A 25,069-nucleotide genomic window follows, 5' to 3' on the forward strand; every position below is an offset into this window, starting at 1 on the left:
ATTTATACTCTGAAAAAAAAAAAATTTTTAGGAGCATATTTAATTATGGAAAACTATGAACTTATTACAACTGCAGTTGTATCAGGAATAATACCTGTGAAAAAGTTTCGTTCCAAACAAACAGGATTTACTGTTTGCATCAGTTTTGTAGATGGACCCATTGTGAATGGATACTTTTGTTTAGGTATGCATTTATATTGAATGTTTTTATCTTTAAAATTATATAACATCAGAGGGGATTAGAGGTTTTGTTAACCTAGTAAAGTTACTTTTTTTTTTAACGTAAAATTAATAAGTAAGAGTTATGAGTTATCAGATAACTAATTTTTTCATAAATTAAATCAAAAATTTAAAAATAAAATTTTTCTCCTGTAATTTCTATTTTTATGCAATGTGTTTGTTATATATCGTAGATTAAAAGCTCATGCTTAATCTCTTTCAATATTAAGCATGACTTTTTAATCTAAATACTGTGTTTAATTTTATATTTACGTGATTTTTTATCTCCTAATCAGTTTCTTAAAGTTATTTGAACTTCAAAAGATTATTGAAGGCTTTTTTAAAAGCTCAGAAAATGCACTAAATTTACTACTTATTTAGATAATGATGATGTTGACAAATAAAAGTTCTGAAAATATATTTATTTTCTACAGCTACAGAAGCTCATGATGATGATGGTCTTCCTCATACTTTAGAGCATCTTATTTTCATGGGGAGCGAAGAATACCCATACAAGGTTTATTTATATGTTATCTAACAATTAAATTCTAGATTTTGTCAAACTTAGCATTTTGAAAAAAAGTTTATTTCCCATTTTTGTTGCCATTGTTGATTGCCATTTTTCAAGTTTAACAAATTCAAGAGCACAATTTTACAAGTAAAATATTGTAAGCTAAAAAATAATTGCTTGTACATATTTTAGGAGTGCTGAAAATAAAAATTACATCTGAAAATGTACATCAGCACAAATTTCCATTATACAATCAATTACTTACTGAAGAAAGGTTTATAAAATGCATGATACTTACACTAGATTGCATAATAATTTTTTGGCCATAGGAAAATTGTCACAGATACTAAGTTAATGCATTAGCTAATCACCACATTTTATAAAAAGTCAGAGTATATGTTGCCTTAGTGAGTTAGACAGTTTCTTTGCATATTGTTTTATGTCAGTATATTTAATGAATCTATGTAAATAAATTAAATAATTTCTGTTAAGTTTGCATAAACAGTTTTTGTTATTTTTCACAAAAAAGGAATCACAACTGTCATTAAAAAAGTCTACAACTTGTATTTCAGTTAAAGAATAAGACAAATTTTGACTAGCAAAATTATGCTTTATTTCATATGAATTGACACTTGTCCTGTGGTTGAATAAGAAAATGTTGTCTTTGTCCTTTGCAGTGTCGATGATTTGGAGAAAACCAAGAGATCATGATAGTAATTGTTATTTTTGCATAATGCCTCTAATTGACTTACTAAGGTCTTACAAAGAGTTGTTGAAGCATCCAAACATTTAATCAGCTATACATTGAGTAACTCATGGAGATATATTACCATTCCTAAAATAACTTAAATCTTTATTAGTTGAGTCCAGTGATTAGGAATCTTAGAAAGCTTGTAGTGATAAAACAACAGTCTTGCATGACCCAGATTATCTATCCCTCTCATCATCCATCATTTTTTATTATTATTATTATTATTAATTTCATGTTACTGACATCAGTGACGTCAAATTTTCATGAAAATAACAAAGCAGCAAACAACAAAGAAACTGTTAAAAAACTCATCCAGGCTTACAAACATCTTGGTTTAAATATGTTCCTAAAACTTCATTTCATCTAAGTTTTTTTCTATCAAATAGTGGAGCAGAGAGAGAGATGAGCATGGGGAGTTTTTCAATCAAGAAGTAGGAGCTATCGAAAATAGATATCAATGTAAATGGGGTCCATCAATGTTTGCAGATTACTGCTGGACAATCGCAAAAGATAATACTTTCTATGCATACAAAAGAAAAGTCAAGAGAAGCAGATGGTTACAAACTGATGACAAGATTAAGAAGAAACTTTTGAACATTTTAAACTTGCTTACTAATTTAGTCTTGTTATTTATTTATTTATTTTTTTATAAGTTCTCTTAAACATAACTTTCCTTTTAACCCTTTTCATGGTATCCATATGGCTACTAGCCATATGAATACCATAAAAAAGTAGCTTTGACAAATAGTTTTTTAAAATTATCTTTAGTATGTTTTTGGTTTCCCTATACAGTCTAATCTTTTAACAACATTATTTATCAAAAAAGATGATCCAAACATTTGTATAAATATCTTTATTTAAATAAAAACAAAAATCACTTTTTCGGAGCGTAATACCACTTCAGCAAGAATTTGGTTTTAAAACAAATATACATGCCATTTAATATTAAACCCTGATAATTACTAGGTAAATGGTCAAACTTACTAAATTAATATAAATTGTATTAAATAAGACATTACAATATAGTTTAAATAGTAAGTTAAACCACTGCTATCCATATGGCCATGAGGGTGCTAAATGGTTAATTTTTAAAAAATGGATTTATATATATGCATATTAAGTTTTGATGTATTATTTACTAATTGCCTGTAATTAGAAAATGTAGACAATCTATTTGCATTAAAACTAATGAGCTAATTATTAAACTAGTAAGCCAACTAACAAATTTGATTGTTGTATTTTAGTTTAACATGTGAAATTCATTAACAAATGGCATTTCTAAAAGTTAAAAAAATTTTAAATTTGTAGAACGGTTTTATCTTAAAATTTGAAGTATACATAGTTTATAGTGAATTTAATGGTTCATTTTTATAGATTTTAAGTATGTTTGTATTCATTTCAGGGTATGCTTGATTTGTTTGCTAATCGATGCCTGGCTCAAGGAACAAATGCTTGGACAGATACAGATCATACGTGTTATACTATGACAACTGCTGGCAGTGAAGGGTTCTTGAACTTGCTTCCAATATATCTGGATCATGTTTTATATCCTACTCTAACTGTAGGTACTACTTCAAATTTTTTTTACAAAATATACTTATAACAAAAGTTATATTAATAATAGACAGCAATGAAAATTGTAATTAAAATACAGTTTTGGATGAACCATACTAAAGTTTATCCGTTTTATCACTAAGAATAAATAAAATATTACTTTACAACTATAACTCCTCTATTTCCAAAGCCAATCACTATCATAGCGAGTGGGTTTGGAAATAGAGCTACTGTTTCTGTTGTTAAAAAGTCAGTATCAATTCCTATTAAGATGTTTGTTTTCATATTGAACAATCAATCACTACTTTTTTCATAGCTACCACTTTACTTGGTAGCAATTGTTATAGTGTTTACTTACACTATAACAATTACTACCATGGATTGATATAAAAAAGTAGCTACTGGTCCATTTTACTGGGTGCACCTATTTGCAGATGTTCTTATTGCTGATTCACTAATGATTGTTGATGTAAAATACATTTCAACATATTTTTGACCTGAAAATTGCTTTATTTTAAATCAAATTTTTAAAAAAAATTTCTTTATAAAGTTCATATACATCTTGAGTTTTCTTCACATCTTTTGTGGGTTTTCCTGAATTATGATACAAATGGCCTAACTTGAGCTTTTTCTGACATTAAAATATTATAAATAGCACTATGAGCGCTTGATAATTTTATGGGAATCTCTATCCTGATACTTGATGAATCACCCATAAAAATCCTTTTTTGAATTCCTTAATTCCAAAACTGTTAAAGTCTTCAGTAAATTAAAACTTTCTTATATAGTCTTCAATAAAAAGTAGTTGCACATTAGATCAATAGTTGTTTTGCCTTGATAAAATTAAAGGCAGGTCATAACCAAATAATCTGCTTTTTTCATGGCTAAGACTGATAAAAATAATCAAGTTTCTTTTTTTTATATTTTAGCCATCAGCATACCATACTGAAGTTCATCATATCAATGGAGAAGGGGAGAATGCAGGTGTTGTTTATTGTGAAATGCAAGCAAGAGAAAATACTGGGTACAGTCGAACGCATCTCAATTTTTTAAGAGCGATGTATCCTGGAAAATGTGGCTATAAAGTAGATAAAACTTTAATCGGTTTTATTTTTTAAAGTTTGTTTTTTATATTGATAGTTTTTTAAAATAAAAGTTTAAGTGATTTTAAGTAAAATAAAAAGTTTGTTTAAAAAAATACCATGATACTTGTGAGGTGCTTGATGCTTGTATGTTAAATGATGTTTGTCCATGAATATGGGTGCAAAAAGGAGGTACAGAAAAATTCAAAAATAAAATTTCTAACAATTAAAACTGTAGTTTTAAATAGCATTTCTGTAAAGTTTACTTCAATTTTATTCAAGTAAACCTTTGTCAATACATTTATTTTAATTCTCTAAGTCTTACTGAAATATTACTTACTGAAAAATTAATCTTATTAAAATATATAATTTGCATGTTTGGGTTTTGATGGTGAAACTCTTTACTTTTTCATTACTTTTGGAAGGCCTTATCAGACCTGTTAATTTTTATTACCTCTTAACTGGTTTTAAGTAATTTAAGAAAAGAAAATACTTACTGGAAAAAACACTTGTTTGTGTGGTTTTTTTCTCTTTTAGAGTGAAACCGGTGGCATAATGGAGAACTTGAGAACTTCTTGCAGTCATGAAAAGGTTAGAAATCTTTAACCATAACTCTGTATTGTATTAATCCTTTAACAATTTACTTGTTTTAGTTTTTAATGTACAAAAGTTGTTTACATAAGAATTTTTTAAACCCTTGTAATTTTTTTTATTTCTCCTAAATGGTTAAGCTCTCCATTTTTTTCATGTACTTAGAAACTATCTATGTAATGTAATTCCATCTAGGTACAATGTTAATATAATAGATAATCAAAATGTTATTTCCAAGCTTTTTTTTTTTTTTTTTTTTAATATTATGGTCAAAAGAATATGCCTTGGAGTTAACTTTATTGCTTTTCGATTTAAATCCCTATAATTTGGAGACTCTTTAAAAAAGATAAGTTATGGAAAATTTGCATTGCATACTTTTCCTAAACAGCTGGCACTGAAATAAAACAGTTTATTTCAGTGTTAATTGTCAGAAGTAATACTCAGTACAAGGTCTAGCTTAAATAGTTAGACAAATCAAGTAGTTTGACAAGTCAAATAAAGTTAAAACAAGTCCAACAGTTTGATTAAACAGTTTAAGAATTTACTTGTTTAAAGTCTGTTTCGTCTGATAATTATCTAAACTTTTTAACTTGTTAAAAGACTGTATTGTCTGATAATTATCTAAACATATTTATTTGTTAAAAGGCCGTCTCATTTGATAATTATCTAATCATATTATCAATAAATCTAAGGTTACTGACAATCCAAAATGTTGGTGTGAAAACTGTATTTATCTTGAAGCTGAAAAAAACACAGTTGCATTAATGCAAAAATATATTGGATTTCTTACTAAGAATGAGGGCACAATCTTTTTCCTACAATTAGTTTGTGAGAATTAGAAACTGTTTCAAGATTGCAAGAAAGTTTTCAACGTGCAAATTTCTTGAGTATGTATTAAGTTTGATTCGATTCAAATTTTTCTGTCTTTTTATTTAACATTGAAATATTTTCATATTGATTTTTTTTTAATAGAACAATAAAGTAATAACAACAACCTTGAGTTCTCAACTAAACCATTAAATTGAAATGTTAATATGTTTGACTTGCATTTGCTACCTGTAAATTTGATCGAATCAGTTTTAAAGAAACTATTTTATATGCTCAAATTAAAAATGAATTAATGGTTTTCTTAGCAAATTTAAAAATAAATTCAAATAGTTCTAAAGTTTATTGCATGTCATTTATGCCTAACGTTTTATTCATATTTCTAAAATTATTCTCAACTCTTTTTAAAATTGAAACAAAAAAAGAATTTTTTCATTTGTTTTTTCATTATTATAATTTTTTAATTATTATAATAATTATTTAATTAATTTATAATCATTTTATAATTATTTAATTATTATAATTAATTATTATAATAATCATTTTATATAATTTTTATAATTTTTAAGTCAACACTGAGCTTCTTTTTTGATTTGATTATGTAAAACTCATAAATAGTTTTGTTTTAAATTTTAATAATTTTTATTTTATTGGATATTTTTAGGTTATTGGACATTATTCATATTAATTTACTTATTTTTATTTATAATTTATCACAAATATGTTTTATATATGCATATCTAATAAGATATATAAGAGATGTATATGAGAAGATATGATTGTAAAATGTTTTTGAAATACCATCATATGTTTTCTTTTTTTATGTTTAACATGATTTTAATTATATTTTCTAATTTAAATAATTATATCAGGTTTGCAAGTACCATTCAGATTTCTATCGAGCTGATAATTTGTGTTTAATCATTACTGGCAAGGTCAATCCAGAAGATGTGTTTCGTGTTATTAAACCCTTTGAGGAAAAAGTTATTAGCAAGGTTTGTTTTCAAAGGTTATTACAATTACACATCAAAAATATTTTTTAGCTGATATCTTTTGTTTCTATTCAATCAATTTATATACAGTCGGTTTCAAAATAGCTCCTAGAATTAGATGTCCACATATTGAAAATCTAAATGCATCTTCTAATCAACATTTTGTTTGAAGCTGTTTTTTGGAATCAGTACCATAAAGAATATTTTTATTTTCCATGCAAGTCATTTTTAATTCTTTGATTGCGGCATCTAGTTCCAACAAGTTTAGCCATAGTTCCTGAACTGGTATCAAGCCTTACCATCACTACTTTACCAAAATTTATCAAAGGATGTTTTTCTCTGTGTTTTCTATGCACCAAGTCAGTTATTACCTTTCTGTATTTTAATTTCTTGCCCTGTGTTTAGTAATCATATTTACAAACTGTTTATGATATTAAAAAAGCCACATAAATCCATATCCTAACTGTTTTGGACAGTACCAGTGTGCACAGAATTCAATTGTTTGAAATCCCCATACTTTTTTCTCAATTTGCAGTGTAAGCTTCTATAAACTAGGTAAGTTCTCTTATATCCAATTCTGGTTGAACTTTCCCTTTTTTTGCTCCACCAGCTCTATTATAGAGACCAAGACATTTATCAATCTGATAATTATTTCCAATATATTCTTTCAACCTTTGATCAGTTTTTTCCTTTTTTACACTATAATAGGAATAATACACTCAGCTTTTCTATACTTTCAAAGTTTCTCGTTGAATGGTTTACTTTCATATAAAACATAAACCATTTAGGTTTAACAAATATTTTGCACTACTGTTGTTGTTTAAAGCAAAAATGTTGTTGTGAGTACCTTTAGTGTAGCCATTCATGTTAATAAGAATATGAGTAACATCACTATTGATGCAATCAGCTGCACCTCCATGAAACACGTAACTCTTTTTTTTCTTCGTCCATAATTTAGTTTAAGTTCTGTAAATAATGAAGCAGAAATATTCCAAGTCAATCAGAATGTTCTATTACTATAAAATGATATAAAGTTGTTCTGAAGATCTCAATTGGTGAAAAGTCTTAATGTTTGTAATGTCACTATTGAAAGCTTGGAGAGTGACCATGTCTTTTCCTAAATAGTTCTTTTCTTGTTTATCAGTTGCTAGGATCCATTTATCATCTGTTTTTCACAGATCACAATTTTTAGCGAAATAAAAACAACTTATTCTTTTATAAATCAATTTTTTTTTGATGTTTTGATTATTATGGTTGAAAATGTAGATTTATTTTATCTACTTTTTTTTTATGCAGGCAAAAAGTGAGCAGAGAGAGCGTCCTTGGAGCAGTCCAGTTCCACCATTGGAAAAAGAATGTCATGAGCAGCATATTGTTTTTCCCACTGATGATGAATCTACTGGTTTAGTCATGATGGGTTGGAGAGGCCCAAATGTGTTGGTGTGTTTTTTTTATAATACAAAACAGTATTATTTACTGTGAGAAAAATGTTTTACTTTATGTTTTTTTTGTTGTTGTTGTTGTCTTTTTTTTGAAGGTTTAATTTCTATTAAACTTTTTTATTAAGGAACGCTATACAATAACAGCATTAGATATCTTACTTCGCTATTTAACTGAATCTTCAATAGCTCCGTTGCAAAGAGAATTGGTTCAATGTGAAGAGCCTTTGTGTGGTGATGTATGTTAAATAGTTTTTTGATGATGTTCTAATGTAAAAATTCAAATACAAAAATATTATGTAAAAAGTTTTATATGCAAATATAAAAAAATGTTTTATACATTTTACAAACTTTTTTCTTATCCAACTAGTTTCATTTAAATCTTGCTTGATGTAATAATAAAATGTCAATTCATTTATTTTTAAGATTAGTATTTGCATGTTTGAAAACAAAGAGACGTCCTTTGCTATCCTAGCAGACAATGTACCAAAAGAGAACCTTTTCCTTATCAAAGAGAGGTTATTTTTTTTTTGTGTAATCTTTTTGTTGGAAAAAAAAACCTATCAACTGAAATTTTAGGCTTTATAATGGTTTCTAAAATTTTTCTTGTCAGAGTTTTGGACATTTGTTTAAATATTGCAAATGGTGATGAAAAACTAGATATGGAAAGAATGAGTAGTGTGATTCATAAAGCGCTACTTGAAGAGATGGATGCTGTATGTGTTTTTTTAGATCTTCGTTATGTTTTTGGTTTGTTTCTTTAAGATTTTTTTTTTTTTTTTGACATTCAGTTTTTTCAATTTCCAAATATTCAATATTATTATGGGACAGCTTATTAGCAACAACAAATAGTAAAAAAAAAAAAAAAATGTTTAATAGTCATTAGTGCTTTAAAGATTGCAAAATGTTTTTGTTCTGTTAAGCAGCTTTCTTATGTAACTATGGATAATTATAGCTATGTATATATGATTATATCACTATATATATAATTAGTAACTGGGAATCAAAGAATTCAATAATTGACATGACAATTGCTAAAATGTGAAGAGATTTTCAGTTTTTTAATTGAATTATTCAGCTGATACATAATTGCAGTTATTTTCAACATAAATAATAAAAATATTTAACAAATAAATGGATTATTGATTATTCCAGAGTGTAGTCACCATCCACATCAAGAACTGCTTCCTATTTGCTTAGTAGATGGTTGATCTCATCTGCTACTTGAGATGACTTCCAGTGAATGATTCCACTTCTGTCCTACCATACACACCACAAAATTTTACAGTGGAAATCTTTTGATATTTCTTTTGGGAAACACACAGTAACATGCAAATCTTCTTTCTTTTCATGTTTTTGTAGAATTATCACCTGTGATAAGATTCTACAAATGTTACTCATTTTATTTAAATTGGTAAAATTGCAAAGATGTTTATCTTCGTTGATATTAGAGAGTCCACACCTTTCCAAGCTTTTTGAGACAACAAATGATTATAGATTGGTTGACAATGAAGTTGTGGACTAGCATTCTTGTTGTTAGGCTTTCTTTCTCTTCCACAGCTGCTAGAAGGGTTTGGTCATTTTTCCTTCTTCATCTGCAAGGTTTGTATCTCCAATTTCAAACCTCTTGTACCATCTTAGATTTTTCTGATCGTTTTCTTGCTGTGATGCTACTCAGAAAAATTAGATCTTTGATGTTAGTGCAATCTTTATATCAAAGATCCAATATGTCTGAGTAGCATCATAGTTCATATGTCAGTGACAGATAATTTGTTTGAAGTGCAAAGTCTCAAAGTTTGTTGAGATTGTGAAATGACTCTGCTGCCTACCAACCTTTCTCAAAGTGATACAGTATAATATGGCAAATATGAGTATGATTTTCAACATGCATTTTCATTAACTACATTAAATGGAGAAAATTATTTTTAAAAAGCATGTAAAACACAAGTTTTTTTTCACAAAAAAGAGGTGTGAAAAAAAGTCACCCAAAATATCAACATCAACCCAATAGTAAAACATCTGATAAAAATTTTCCAGATTTACTTTTACTGTAAACATTATTTTTACTACATTAAAGTGTTTGATTGTTTGTCTAACTCTTAGCTACAGATCTTGTAATAAAAAAATTGTTCGGCATTAACTTATTGTGATTAATGAAGCTATTTCTTAAGCTTGAGTTAAAGCTGTGAGTGCCTATGAAATTGTAAATTCTCAAAGTCTAAATGCCAATACTTCCAAAGACTTCTAAAGATTGACTTTTAAAATCATCTAATTTTAACAGTACAACTACCTTTGAGCATTCTGAATTCAAGGTATTTGTCATTAAAAGAGCTTAGTAAAAAGCTGTTTTAGCCATAATCTCTGTTCTACATGCAATCAAGGTAACAGATAGCTACTCTGTTCTCAAAATGACACCTCTATTGAGTTAATGAACAATTAAAAAAAAACAACTAATAAATGATTAAATGATTTGTTTTTTTTTAAGTTTTTAGCTTTAATGCTCTCTTGCTGATTCTTGATCTTTAGTATTAGCTTCAAACATGTCATTACAAGATTTTAACTTTTAGCTTGAAGATCGTCCTCATGACACTCTTGCTCTTTTGGCTATTGGAGATTTTCTTTTTTCTGCTAAAAATGATGATTTACAAGTATATGTTAACAAAGTTGAGCGTCTAAGAAGCCTCAAACAAGAGAATTCAGATTTCTGGGTTGGGCTATTAAAAAGGCATATAGTTAACCAAAAAATAGTGGTAGTTGTTAGTGAGCCAAGTGAAGAACTGATGAAAAAAATGGGAGATGAAGAAAGAGAAAGGGTAGCAGCACAGACTAATCAGTTGGGTCCAGAAGGTCTTGAGCAGAAGAGAAGGCAGTTAGAATCAGCTATAAAAGAGAATGAGGTAAGCATTGCTTTTTTAAAGCTTTATTCAAAAATTATTATTATTTATAATTGTTTTATCTTTGTTATTATTTTAATATCTATACAAATAAGATTTGATAATCCTTTCAAAGATCTTTCTCAACTAGAGCTTGCAAATAGTTTGCAAATATTTTAAATGTTTGAACTTCTTTTGTGTTATTTGAAGAATGTTCAAATGATTTTTTAAAAGTTTTTTATTTTATTAATATTCATAATAATATCAAAAATGATTAACTATGAATATGACAATTCCTTATATATTTATTTAATTTTTGTTATTGCTATATTTTGAAATTGCTATATTTGAATATTTTGGTATTTTTTGAGTATTTTAGTATTTTTGAGATTTCTAAAACGAAAAAAAAAAAGCAGGTTATTTAGACCAAATAATGTAATAAAAATTATTTGTAAAAAAAATCATTATGCTTAGTTAAATTACATTTGGATTGTAGCTATACAGTTTTTTTTTTTTACATTTATTATACAGTTTTTCTGTAGAATGACATCATAGCTACAATCCAAGAATAAATACTATTACATTTAAATGTAATACTGTCTCTTTTAATGAAAAAAAAATCTACTCAATGCAATCATGTCCTTTTTTTCAATTGTTTTTTTCATTTATTGTTTGACAAGTTTTTAATGTTGTAAAAAAATATGTATGATGTAAGCATCTTAAATATGTATATATATATGGTTTTACAAATGTGATTAAAAACATAATAATTCTAGTTAAAATATTCTGTATTTTTAGCATGAACCTGCAAAAGAAATCATTAACAGTTTACCTATTCCACCACCTGAAAGCATCTCATTTCACAAGATTGATAGTCTTTCTAACCTTTCACCACCTTCTAATATGGAATTAGCTGAGATTTTTCCGCTAAATGCTATGCCATGTGCTTTTCATGTGTACCACGTCAACTCGCTTTTTAGTACTGTACGTTTTCATATTTTTTTTAGGCATATTTGTTCAAAATATTTAAATTAATTTTGTTTTTTTACTTATTGAAGTTGTCATTTATTTAGCTGTTATTTTCTTTTCTGATTTGTTTCAAAAAAATATTTAAAAAAACTGCAATTTTAAATTTAGTATTTTATTTGTAGTAACTTGTTAGGTATTTATTTACTTAATTTTTTTTTTGGTTCTTAAAAGTTGTTTCACTTACATTTAAGTATGTAAATATGTAAATATGTAAGTATTTAATTATGTAAGTATGTAAATATGCAAGTATTTAAATATGTAAGTATTTAAATATGTAAGTATTTAAATATCTAAGTATTTAAATATGTAAGTATTTAAATATCTAAGTATTTAAATATCTAAGTATTTAAATATCTAAGTATTTAAATATCTAAGTATTTAAATATCTAAGTATTTAAATATGTAAGTTAAACAACTTTTGAGAACTAAAAAAAAAAATTAAAGTTTGACATTTTTTGTGACATACTGAAATAAAAGTAGCAAAAAAATGAAGTCTTTTTAAAAAAATTAAAGGGAAAAGAAACAGAAAGTTAAGGACAATTTATGAAAGTTTTAATCAATTTAATTTATGAAAGAACATTTTATAAATTGTTTTTAATTTATATCATACACTTAATGCTGTTGCTTTCTATAATTATCTTACACTTGTGTTTTTTTTTCTTAAGTATATTTACTCTCTTTTAGATAGTTATTACTATTGATACTTCAAAGCTTTGTGAAGACAGTCGAATTCTTTTACCATTGTATTTAGAGATTTTATTTGAATCTCCAATTAAAAGGAATGGAGGTTTGTGATTTTTTATTTGTGAAAATGGTTTTTCTTTTTTTTTTCTTTTGATATATTTAATTTGAGTGGAAGAACTTTTTTAATTTGAGTGTATTCTGAAATATTTTTTAATTGTAAACTACTTTTATCATTTCAGTTATCATCCCATATGAAGAAGTAGTTAAACAGATCGAAACAGATATGCTAGATACTAATGCATCTTTAGGCATACAAGGGAGTCGTTTTTCTACTGGAAGTTTTTCAAATCTTCTAAATATCACTCTTAAGGTTGGTCATGTTTATCATTAAAATCAATTTTGTACAATTGTAATCTTTGTAAATATCTTTTTTAAATTCTACCCTGTTTTTTTTTATTAATTGATAAACAAGATTTTGTGATTTTCATTTGTCAAAAATATTCATAGCATTGTTATGAATTTTTGGGATTTTTATGGATGTAAATCTTATATTATTGGATCTGTTTGTTTCAATTTTTTATGAAAGGTTGAGAATGATAAATATGAAAAAGGTGTTGAATGGCTTCGAGACATTCTTTACAACTTAGAGTTTTCAGCAGATCGTTTGAAAGTTGTTGCAAATAAAGTTATAAATGCAGTGGCAAAGTATCAAACTATTTTTTCTTTCTGTTTTTTTTTCCTAATAATATCCATAATTAAACCAATGTTTAGAATGTTTATATTAGATCAACATAAAGTATTGTACACCTCCTTGTATATTTGTTTTGTAATACATGGATAGCATATAAAAAAAACTTAAGACATTACAATGCTTTTTTAAGGACCATTGTTTTAAATAATAATATTTTAACTTTATCTGAGCTGTTTCATTAAGCTTTTGCTTGTATTGTTAAGTTTCTTGTAATTGTCAGAAAGAAAATTTAATTAGATAGACATTTTTCATGTGCATTATTTTTTTTTTTTTTTACCTAAATGTATTATATAGAACCTTTAAAATTTATACTTCTGAATTTGCCTTTTCTTGTTTACATAACTTCAAAAATATTAAACAAATTTTAAATAGTTTGGTTGGCTTTATGTGCTTTAAAAATATGTAAGGATTTTGGAAGAACCGGTTGAAGCTTTGGATCTTATGTTTTATGATTAAATGTTCTAAGAAGTTAAAAGAATTTTAGGCATCTTTTCATTACAGATTTCTTTGTTGAGCAATGTTATAATTTCAAAACACATTCTTATGATAAGAGCATAGTCAATTGGTAAAGCAAATTTGTCCAGAAATTTACATTTGGTCAATTTTTCCTCAAATATTTTACCTGTCATGTGTTTTTGAAATAATGTTGAAAAAGCAGTTTAGTAAGAAAATGGAGCATTTTGCACCAATTAAATAAATTTTTTACTTAATTTCCTAGGCTGTAACTGGGTTGTAAAATACAATTAATTAGCAATTAGGAATGGGATAGTAATTTACATCCAACCATAGCAATACCTAGGAAAAGTGCATTTATAAAGTTTTACAATTTTCATTTTCTTTTGAATCAAAAAAGAAAATAGTGTTTTAAATTGTTTTTTGTTTTTTTTGTTTTTTTAGTTTCAAGAGAGATGGTACCAAAGTTGTTAAAACATTAGTTAAAGATATTCTATACAAAAAAGGTTTTTTTGTTTTTATTTCATTTTGTTTCTTAAAGAGGGAAGGAGAAGGGGGAGGGTTACTTTATTAAATTAATACAAAGAAAAGATCAAATAGCATGATTTTATTTTTTAAAAAAATTGTGGAATTAAAATTAACACGTTCGCTGCCGAGCTATTTTAAACTATGAGTTATTTCTTTGCCGAGCCATAATGTCTACAATGATTAATTTTTGCCGAGGCTGTTTTGAGTGGTTTCATTCTAATTGCCAAAGCTAGATATCAACATTCCAATAAAAAAAATGTTTTTAATCTGAAAAAATTTTATAGTATTTTTTATTCTGAATATAACTGATAAAAAAAAAAGCACTACGAGTATACTCGTAGTTTGGTAATGGCGAAGGAATTTTTTTCTCCAGTGCCAAAGTACTCGTAACACCGTAATGAGTATAACTCATTGTGGTGACTACATCTTTTCAAGATGTAATTGAGAACTTGAAAGTTGTAATTAAGAAACGTAAGATGTAATTGAGAAATACAACAGGTAATTTAGAAGTCGCAAAATGTAATTAAGAAACACAACATGTAATTAAGAAATTTTAAAATGTAACTGAGAAACCCAACATGTAAATAAGTAATCGCAATATGTAATTTGAAACATATATTATAAGCTTTTCTCAATTACAACTTTCATCTTCTCAATTACATCTTACATTTCTTAATTACAACTTTCATCTTCTCTATTACATCTTACGTTTCTTAATTACAACTTCCATGTTCTAAATTACATATTGCGACTTTTAAATTACATTTTGTATTTCTCAATTACATCTTACGTTTCTTAATTACAACTTTCAAGTTCTCACTTACATCTTGAAAAGGTGTAGTAATGTAGCTTATTTTATGCATTATTATTATAAATAGTGTTTCAATTTTTTTGCACATGCACATTGGCAGATATCATGAGTAAAAAAGGTAATTTATATTTTGTTTTCTTAATTCTAAATTGTTGTGTTTTTTAGACTAGAAGCTAAAATATGTTTGATAACTACATTATACTGTATGTTATTGAAAATGTGAAAAAAAATTTGAAGTACACAATAAGATGTTTTTTAATACATTAAAAAACATTTTAGTGTGCACTTCGAATTTTTTACACAGTATACTAATTAATGTGTTTTATAGATGAGTAATTTCTTTTTTATAAACTGATAATTATAAATTTATCTATCTCCTATTAGCTCAACACAGATATTCCACAATTGGATCAGCACATATGATTATGGAAGACTGTGAGGATAGTGAAGATGATGATATTGAAGATTCGGATTCATTTTTCGCTTATACTACTACGTCTTCGAGCTTGACTGCATCAGAATCAGGTTCTGAAGATAATAACGCTGAGGAAAGTGATAACAATCAGTACACAGACGTTCATCTAGCAGCCACTGCAGAGGATTTTTTAATGCCGCCGAAAAGAGCTAGAACAACGGGTGGTCCATCTAGAAATTCAAACCAATGGAAAGATGAGCCGAATATTGTAAAACAAATTCAATTTTCTGCGGATCCTGGTTTGAAGATAAACATGGAGAGCAAGAAACCATTAGATTTCTTTAGACTATTTACAGAAGAGCTTTACTTTAGACAGAAGAGCTTATAAATACTATGGTAGTTGAAACTAATCGCTACGCAACGCAAGAAATAAATAAGCAGCGTCCCCTCAGAAGAAGCTCACGTTTTAAAGATTGGAAACCAATAATCTCCTCTGATGAAATGCATAAAATTTTAGGCTACAACCAACTTTGTTTGCAACTCCTCTGATGAAATGCATAAAATTTTAGGCTACAACCAACTTTGTTTGCAATCTCTTCTGATAAAATGCATAAAATTTTAGGAGGACTTTAAATTTACCTGTTTTTTTTTTTGGACTTTTTTGGGTCAGCGACTTTTCTAATTGCTGAATATAACAAAAAAATTAGTTAGTTAACAATCAAAAGTGAAATATAAAAAAAGTAATGTCATAAAGCTGCTAAGAACACATGAATTTTTATGTAGTAAAACAAAACTTAATATGTTATTCATTTTTCGCTTATACTACTACGTCTTCGAGCTTGACTGCATCAGAATCAGGTTCTGAAGATAATAACGCTGAGGAAAGTGATAACAATCAGTACACAGACGTTCATCTAGCAGCCACTGCAGAGGATTTTTTAATGCCGCCGAAAAGAGCTAGAACAACGGGTGGTCCATCTAGAAATTCAAACCAATGGAAAGATGAGCCGAATATTGTAAAACAAATTCAATTTTCTGCGGATCCTGGTTTGAAGATAAACATGGAGAGCAAGAAACCATTAGATTTCTTTAGACTATTTACAGAAGAGCTTTACTTTAGACAGAAGAGCTTATAAATACTATGGTAGTTGAAACTAATCGCTACGCAACGCAAGAAATAAATAAGCAGCGTCCCCTCAGAAGAAGCTCACGTTTTAAAGATTGGAAACCAATAAATTCAGAAGATATGCGGCAGTTCCTTGGAGTTCTTCTTCATATGGGGTGTGTCAAAATGCCATCTTTAGAACACTATTGGTCTAAGAACAGTCTCTATAGATTTCCCTTATTTTCTAGAATAATGTCACGAAATAAATTCCAACTAATAATACGGTTTTGGCATTTTATTAACAATGAAGATTCGGGTAGTGAACGCTTGTGTAAAATTATTGGACTTCTCGATCACTTAAATAATGCAATGGATAACATCTACTGTCCTAATAAAAATATATCAATCGATGAGTCAATGATGCTTTGGAAGGGACGTCTTGTATTCAGGCAGTATGTGAAAAATAAAAGACATAAGTATAGTATCAAGTTCTATGAGCTTTGCGAATCAGATGGTATTGTACTAAAAGTAAAAATCTACTCTGGCAAGACAACTCTCGATAAACATTTGTTGGGTCAAACGGGAGCTATTGTTTTTGATTTAATGGAAAAATTTCTGGGAAAAGGTTATCACCTGTACACCGATAGCTTTTACAATTCCTTTGAATTAACAAAGCACATGATAAATCAAAAAACACATATTTGTGGTACTTTAAGAACTGATCGAAAGTCAAATCCAAAAGATTGTACAAAAGCAAAACTGAAACAGGGAGACGTTATAAGCAGAAGCAGAGAGGGTCTAGTGGTTGCTAAATGGAAAGACAAAAGAGACGTGCTAATGATTAGCAACTTGCATTCGTTGCAAATGATTGAAGTGACAGACAGGAGAGGAGAGAAGAAAATGAAACCCAACATTATTAAAGATTACAATCAATATATCTCAGAAGTAGATAGGGCAGAACAAATGGTATCATATTATGATTGCCTAAGAAAGACAATCAGATGGTATAAAAAAGTAGCAGTTCATCTCTTTGATACTTTTTTGTTTAATGCTTACTGTCTAAACAGCAAATATTGGGTAGATCACACAATTTCCTTGCTTAAGTTTAGAGAATTAGTTGTTACGGACTTATTGGGTGAACGTTTGAATGAAATTGTGCCTCGAATCACCAATAATAGCTTCCACTACTTGTCTTCAATACCACCGAATGAAAAGAAAAAATTCCCAACCAAACCATGTCGAGTCTGCTCTAAAATAAAACGTAAAGAAACACGATATGAATTTGCTGTTTGTGAAAATAGACCTCCGTTATGTATTGGCGAATGTTTCAGAATGTATCATTCAACAGAATAGGTTTACACTTGAATTTTCATGAAATAAAATTAAATCAATATCAATGTTTTATTTTTATCTGTTTTAAGCTATTTCTGTCTTTATCCGCATTTTTTGTTAGGTTCCCTGGATTTTTAAAATAAAAACTTGAATGTAATATTTTCTGAAATCAAATATGAAGCTAAGAAAAAGAAAAAAAAAAGAACAGACAAAGCCAGTCATGCACAAATGATATTTGAAATAAGTTAGTATAACTACGAGTATTCTCGTAGTTGGCAAGCTCATGACGCCAGCTTACTACGAGTATTCTCGTAGTTGGCAAATAAATGACGCCAACTTACTACGAGTATACTCGTAGTTGGCAAATAAATGACGCCATCTTACTACGAGTATACTCGTAGTTGGCAGCGAACGTGTTAAGGCTTAAAAGAAAAAAGTTTTATCTAGTAACTTTTCATTTTATATTATTTTTAATCCAGGTAACAATATTTCATTAAACAATATGGTAACACAAGGAACTTTTTTAACTGAATTGCTAAAGACCATCGAAGTTGATCCGGGAAAGGTTGTTTTTTTTAATTCTACTTTAAATTCAGATGTTCTTTTTTATTGTTATTTATTTTCTCTACTTTTTAAAATTTTTTAAATTTTTATTAGAAATTTTTTATAAAAAAAAGCTATTTATCAGGTGATCAGTGATTTTGAAAAGTTGCGATCTTCGCTATTATCACCTTCCAACTTTCGAGTGCATGTTGCTAGTAACATTTCCACTCTACCTACAAACCCTAGTCTGGTATGGCAAGAGACATTTTTTAAAGATGCTTCAAATGTTCTTGAAAGGTTTATCCATTTTTTTATTTTTGTAACTATAAAAGAGAAATTAATGAAAACAATCTTCATTTTATCTCTGTATTTTCTTTGTACTCCTTTTTAGCCTTTTTAAAACATTTGAAAAAAATGTTTTGTTAGTTTTAGAAATTTTTTTTTTTTTGTTGCCTTTTTTGAATCATCTAGAACAGTATTTCTTAACCTTTTTTGTGTCATGCCTCTCTTTGTAAAATTCTTTTTTTAAATTCTATAGTTTATAAAGTTATGCCTCCTCTGTAACATACAGTGGTATGAAAAATATTAGAATTACCTTTAAATTTCTTTGTCTGGTGCATGAAGGGATTTTTATTTTTTCATTAAGATAAAATTATCAATAATGTTTAGTTTAATATCAATAATTACTTGTAGAAAATTACAAAAGTTTAGCAGTTTCAATCAGTTTATCAAAAATTTTGAGATTTTATAAAAAACAGATTGTCATTCAATTTATCTCCTGGTAGCAGAGTTCAATGTTGGTGATCTTTGATGTGATCTGGAGATCTATGTGTCTTTGCTTATTGTTCATCAGAGGCTAGTCTTGACTAGCCTTTGCTGAACAATAAACAAAGATGAGATGAATGAGATGATGTTTGTCACAACTTTTGGTAGCCCTGATACTATGCTGTGGAGCCCCATCTGTTATGAGACAAACTACTTGTTTCCAATTTAGACTAAATTCATCTTCAGCTTTCTTGAAAGCAACTTTTTAGCCTCTTCAGATGGAAGGCAACCATCTACTTTAATCAACCCTAAGTTGTAAGATTTTCCTTCCAGATGGGCATTGACATTTATTTGTCTTTGATTATTCACACTTGTATATTCATCAGCAGTCAAGCTGATGTGTTTTCCATGTAAAACGTGAGCTACTTCTTTTTTTATTTCCATTGCGAAATCACCAATATATTTTGAAATTGTTTTGTGATCCTTTAGTGGATTAAGGTGAAGATTGATGAATTGTTTTCTAATGAATCGAGAGTGTGCCAATGAATGCTGAAGCCATAAACTGAAGCCATCCTGACATACATTGATGCCATGGTTTCTCTTTCTACAAATTTTGTCATCTTTCTTTGCCTTTTTACAGGTAATAACATATTTTTTTCTTCAATACTCTTCATTTTGTCATGTTGAGATTTTAAATGAGTCCTGAATCCAGAAGTTGATCTGCCAGCACATTTAAGAACTTTTTTGCATAAATTACATGGCAGATTCTTGACCACATTTTGTAAAGACATCCCAAACTGAGGACTTTTTGGTCAACATATTTTTTTGTTATTGAATTAAAGAATAATCAGTCAAAAACATTTTAACATGCAAGATTGTTAATAAATATACAATGTTCAAATTTCAAATAAATATAAATGTTATAAAAGGTTTAAATTTAGTAATTATTAATTGATTAATTAATGATTTAATAAAAATAATCTTTAATTTATTTCACACATTTAATTCAAAATTTTGTAAACAAAAAACACAAAGGTACCTACAATAGATCATCATTCAGGGAAGACATTTTTTCAATATGATAATTTTTTTTTAAATATCGGTAAAAACCATCGATTACCGGTAATAGGATAAAATTTTACTGAAAGCGGGTAATCCGAAATTCCGGTAAAATTCCCAACGATAGTGATAAACATTATCCTAAAGCTGCTTGCTAGTTATTTTGTTGTTTTTACTACACTTCATCACCAAAACTGGCTTAGTATAAAGCAATAACAAGTTATCTGACCAGAGGTCCAGCATTAGGCTACAACCAACTTTGTTTGCAATCTCCTCTGATAAAATGCATAAAATTTTAGGCTACAACCAACTTTGTTTGCAATCTCCTCTGATGAAATGCATAAAATTTTAGGCTACAACCAACTTTGTTTGCAACTCCTCTGATGAAATGCATAAAATTTTAGGCTACAACCAACTTTGTTTGCAATCTCTTCTGATAAAATGCATAAAATTTTAGGAGGACTTTAAATTTACCTGTTTTTTTTTTTGGACTTTTTTGGGTCAGCGACTTTTCTAATTGCTGAATATAACAAAAAAATTAGTTAGTTAACAATCAAAAGTGAAATATAAAAAAAGTAATGTCATAAAGCTGCTAAGAACACATGAATTTTTATGTAGTAAAACAAAACTTAATATGTTAGAATAATAATATCTTCTTTTGTACATTTGTACAAAAGTTAGAAAACAAGACAAACTTGCCTCAAAACCTCAAAACTTTTGATGAGCTGGTTGAAATTGTAAAATATTTTAAATATTCCTCAAGTAAATGTTAATATTAGCTAAATAAAAAAAGTTGTTGACTTTATTTAGATAAAGAACTAAAAAATAAATGCTCCAGCTAAAGAAATCAATCAAATTTTAAGGTGGTCCTTATTTTATTTCTCAATGCTAACCACAATTTTTAAAAAGTTTTTAAAATTTGATATTCACTAAAGAAGCGTCATTTATTATATCGCATTAATTTTAACAAAATAGAGCAGTAAATATGTCATTTCTCCTCTAAGTATGTTTAACTGTTGTAATGCCTAATAAAAAATATCAATTTCTTACCAGAAAAAATTTGAATTTTTCTAAGTATTTGAAAAGACATTTAATTTGTGTTGTTTTTTTTTTTCTAAAAATCTTTGTTATTTTTTTACACAAATATCTTTTTTAGCTTAACTGATGTTCCACAGGACTCTATCTATAAATCAAATCAATTGGGGAAAAAGATCATTGGAGTTGGAAGCGTTGAATCAGCTTTTTTTATTCAATCATGCACTGGAGTAAATAGCTATGATCATCCAGATTATCCAATCATTTTGGTCTTTATAGAATATTTATGCGGCCTGGAGGTAAAAAAAGGTTTTTGTTTGGCCCAGAGCTTTAAACAGTGTGGGAAAGGTTCCCAAAAATATGAACAGTAAAAGCAAAGTGAATAAAAAATCTAACTTTAAAATGAAAAACTAAAAAAAACATTGTAAGACTACAAGAGAATATTAAAATTATCTATTGAAAGTAAAAACCATACAGATGATTTTTTTAAATTAAAAATGTTTTGTTTTAATTCGTTTTTCTTGAGTGTTAAATTTTTCTACACGTTTTGCTTTGTGTCACACTGTTTTTAAAGTATAAAAGAAAAACTGTAAAAGTATACTTTGAATTTATATTAGGGACCATTATGGCGGCAGATTCGTGGCTTGGGTTTGTCATATAATTATGCTATACAGTCTTCCCCTACTAATGACACAATTACATTTGTTCTTTCAAAATCCACGCACGTTTTTAATGCTTACAAAAAAGCTAAAGAAATTGTGGTAAGTTGTGTAAATTTTTTAAGCGAACGTTTAGTGAACAAGTACAGTGTCAAAGCAATAGGATTCCTATAAAAGTTACTCGAATGTCTTGTTTAAGACATTCTTTGTCTATTGACTATTAATCCAGTGAAGTTCTGCATAAAAAAAAAATTTTCGGGATTTTTGATAAAGAGGCTTCAAAAATTTAGATCGAAGTTCATATTTTTTTTGAGAAAAGTTTAAACCTAAGATCTCTTTTAGTAAATGGACTCGCGTTATTTGACTCACTATAACATTTTCTATATCGATATTTACAACATCAATAGCTGACAGATAAACCATTATTATATCCGTTAAAAGTTATATTTTTTGCTCTGATGTTATAGATTTAATTTTGATCGAAAAAATGTTCGGATATTTTAAGGAGGACTTTGTATCAGGAAAGAGCAGTTTTGACTTTGGGCGTGTCGAAGCAGCTCGAAGTGGAGCAATCTTTCAAGTTATAGAAGCGGAGACAACTATTAGTGGTGCTGTGTCACAGGTATTTAGAATAATGTTTCAAATTGCTTATTAATTCGGAAATCCTTGTAAAACCTGTTCACAAAAAACGTTTGAAGATATTTACAAGATAATTTTTTTAGGCTATCTTAGCAGAGTTCAGAAGGATTCCATCGACATTTCATCGGTAACCAATTGTTAATAGTTTGTTAACAATATAACGTTCTTTGTTGCTGAAAAGGTAGGTCACATTAGTAAACTAATTGTTCTCCTTTTCCATTCGTAACAAGTTTTGTTTTTTTTCTTTCAGTAATTTACTCACAAAAATATCATCCGTGACAGTGGATGATTTGAAACGTATTGGTGCAGTTTATTTTTCAAAGTTGTTCGATGCCTCCGCTACAACTTCTGCACTATGCTGCCATCCCACGAAAGTTGAGGAAATCGTACAAGCATTCAGCAGGTAAATAAATTTAAATAAATTATTTTCATTTTGTTAAACTTGTTTTACAAAATTTGTCTTACTTCATCAAATTTATTTTCAGCATTGGAGTGTTTTTCGAAACTGTATCGTCACTAGATGAAGAAATCCTCAAGTAACACGAACTTTTTTCAAATCATAAAATATTTGCAGAAATAGGGAAATAGTTTTCAAATTTAATTAGCTGTATTACAAAGATTTAGTATTTAAGTTTTCATGATAAAAATGTAATAGAAAAATGTTTTTCCTAATCACCTTTCTCTGCATGAAATTGTGTATTTAATAAACAGGTCGTTTGGGGGGCGGGGGGGGGGCTGGTGGTACCTCGGGTTCAACGCTTAATAAACTCTAAAATTTTATCACCATACAGAAATTAACGTGCTTCTGTCCTTCGGATAACTTTAATGTTAAATACTATGAGAAAGACTGGTTTCTTAAGAAAAGTCATCCTTTTGTTCTCTTGTTTGAGGTTGGAAAACTTGTTAATTGGGCAAGTTCGTCTTTCATATTAAATCATTTTATAGTGACAAAGAATGTTCGATGGAGTCGACTATTTTACATGTTTTAGGAAAGAGATTGCTGGAGAAAATTTGGAAACTGAAAGGGAAAAGAATAACCCGTCTAATTCTTCATCACCCCTTAAAGCGTTAAGTACTTTCAAATTTGAAAGCTAAATTGATTCGAACGAGAATCAATACAGGGTGCGGCAGCGATTCGCGAACTTTTTAGAACTTTTTTCAAAATGAGTTTTTAAAGTACTAAAAAACTATTTTCATGGTATAATAATAGGAGAAAAGTTGAAGATAAATACTTTTCCCACCTTAACATTCAATTAAGTCTCCTTTTTTTTTGATCACTGCATCAAGCCTAGGACGGAAGGACTGGCAGGTGCTTATTATATAGTCCCTTGACATTGAGTTCCAAGCACGGGTAATTAATGACTTTAGTGACTTCAGACTTGAGTGGGTCTTTTTCCAAGCCTTACTCTCAACTACGCTCCACACACTATAGTCAAGGGGATTCAGGTCAGGGCTGGATGGTGGCCAAAAGTGTTTGGGCTAGAAATTAGCCATATTGTCCTGAAGGTATTGTTAAGTTTTTCTGGACCCATGACAAGGTGCATTGTCCTGTTGAAAGATGTAATTGTTTTCTGGGAATATTTTCTTCAGCCATGGCACCACATAGCGTTTTAGTAAGCGAATATACACATCAGAGGTAACTTTTTCTTTCTTTTTGATGTAGATTGGTGGGCATTTCTCTCCATTAGAAGCGATGATTCCTAGCATCATGATGGACTGAGGGTGCTTGGTGTGACACACAGGTGGTGCTTTGTCATCCTTCTGTAAAATGAATCTGTCATTACGCCTATTTATCACACAGTCAACACTAAAAGGTTTTCATCTGAGAAAACTTTAACTGTTGACGAAGCATGGCTTTATAGCTGATTCAGAAGCTTCTTTGATCGTTCCAACCGTAAAGTTTTTAGTCTTTCTGTTAAAAGTTAACATGAAGGTCGGGCCACACTGACTTTTCCAAGTGTTTTTAGAGTTCTTCTGACTGTCCTTTCATCAATATTGAACAATTTTGCTGTCTTTCTGATGGATACAGTAGGATTCTTTTCAACATGCTTATTAAGCGAATTTTTTATCACCTTTTTTATTCACTGGAGATGGCATTTTGGCTCTTTTTGAGCATTGCCACGTTTTTTCACTTTGTAAAATGTAGTTTTAGATACACAAGAAACACGAGTCACTTCACGTGCAGACAAACCTGCGTGAATCAAATTTAAAACTTCGGTTCTTTTGGCTTCCATTGTAAAACTTTTAACTAAAATGTTTTCTATTCACAATTTTATTAAAATCTAAGACGGTCATTGAGCATTAATCAACAAAAACAAATTGCGGAAGTATTTTATTTACATCACAAAACCTAGCGAAATATTCGTTCGCGAATCGCTGCCGCACCCTGTAATTACTGACCATTATTTTCTTTTTGATCAGACA

At 28.5% G+C, this 25,069-nt stretch overlaps 2 protein-coding genes across 5 annotated transcripts; both read left to right on the forward strand.

Annotated features, from left to right (window-relative positions):
* LOC145181149 (uncharacterized protein C05D11.1-like) lies at positions 1-23,332 on the forward strand. 4 transcript variants are annotated; one of them, XR_016444562.1, is made up of 24 exons: positions 1-184; positions 654-736; positions 2,884-3,042; positions 3,965-4,120; positions 4,655-4,708; positions 6,406-6,528; positions 7,822-7,965; positions 8,093-8,203; positions 8,391-8,482; positions 8,578-8,680; positions 10,532-10,861; positions 11,636-11,821; positions 12,551-12,653; positions 12,790-12,920; positions 13,137-13,255; positions 14,199-14,260; positions 18,425-18,510; positions 18,634-19,893; positions 21,469-21,646; positions 21,965-22,108; positions 22,512-22,628; positions 22,729-22,772; positions 22,896-23,048; positions 23,131-23,332. XR_016444562.1 is itself a non-coding variant. In XM_090065462.1 (24 exons), the coding sequence occupies exons 1-24, from the start codon at positions 46-48 to the stop codon at positions 23,183-23,185; spliced, it is 3,024 nt and encodes a 1,007-aa protein (XP_089921588.1). In that variant the 5' UTR covers positions 2-45; the 3' UTR covers positions 23,186-23,332. The 4 variants fall into 4 exon arrangements, 3 of the variants coding, with proteins under 3 accessions (XP_089921588.1, XP_089921589.1, XP_089921591.1); XM_090065462.1 differs by having other exon boundaries at positions 2-184; positions 18,634-18,785; XM_090065463.1 differs by having other exon boundaries at positions 30-184; positions 1,868-3,042; positions 18,634-18,785.
* LOC149883192 (uncharacterized) lies at positions 15,513-15,896 on the forward strand. Its single transcript, XM_090065466.1, has one exon. It carries the CDS (start codon positions 15,513-15,515, stop codon positions 15,894-15,896), a length of 384 nt encoding a protein of 127 aa, XP_089921592.1.
* Positions 23,333-25,069: the final 1,737 nt, after the last annotated feature.

Source organism: Hydra viridissima, unplaced genomic scaffold (genome assembly GCF_058129835.1).
Source record: "Hydra viridissima isolate aposymbiotic clone 2 unplaced genomic scaffold, HvirCarnegie_v1 scaffold_10, whole genome shotgun sequence".
NCBI classification, from domain to species: domain Eukaryota; kingdom Metazoa; phylum Cnidaria; class Hydrozoa; order Anthoathecata; family Hydridae; genus Hydra; species Hydra viridissima.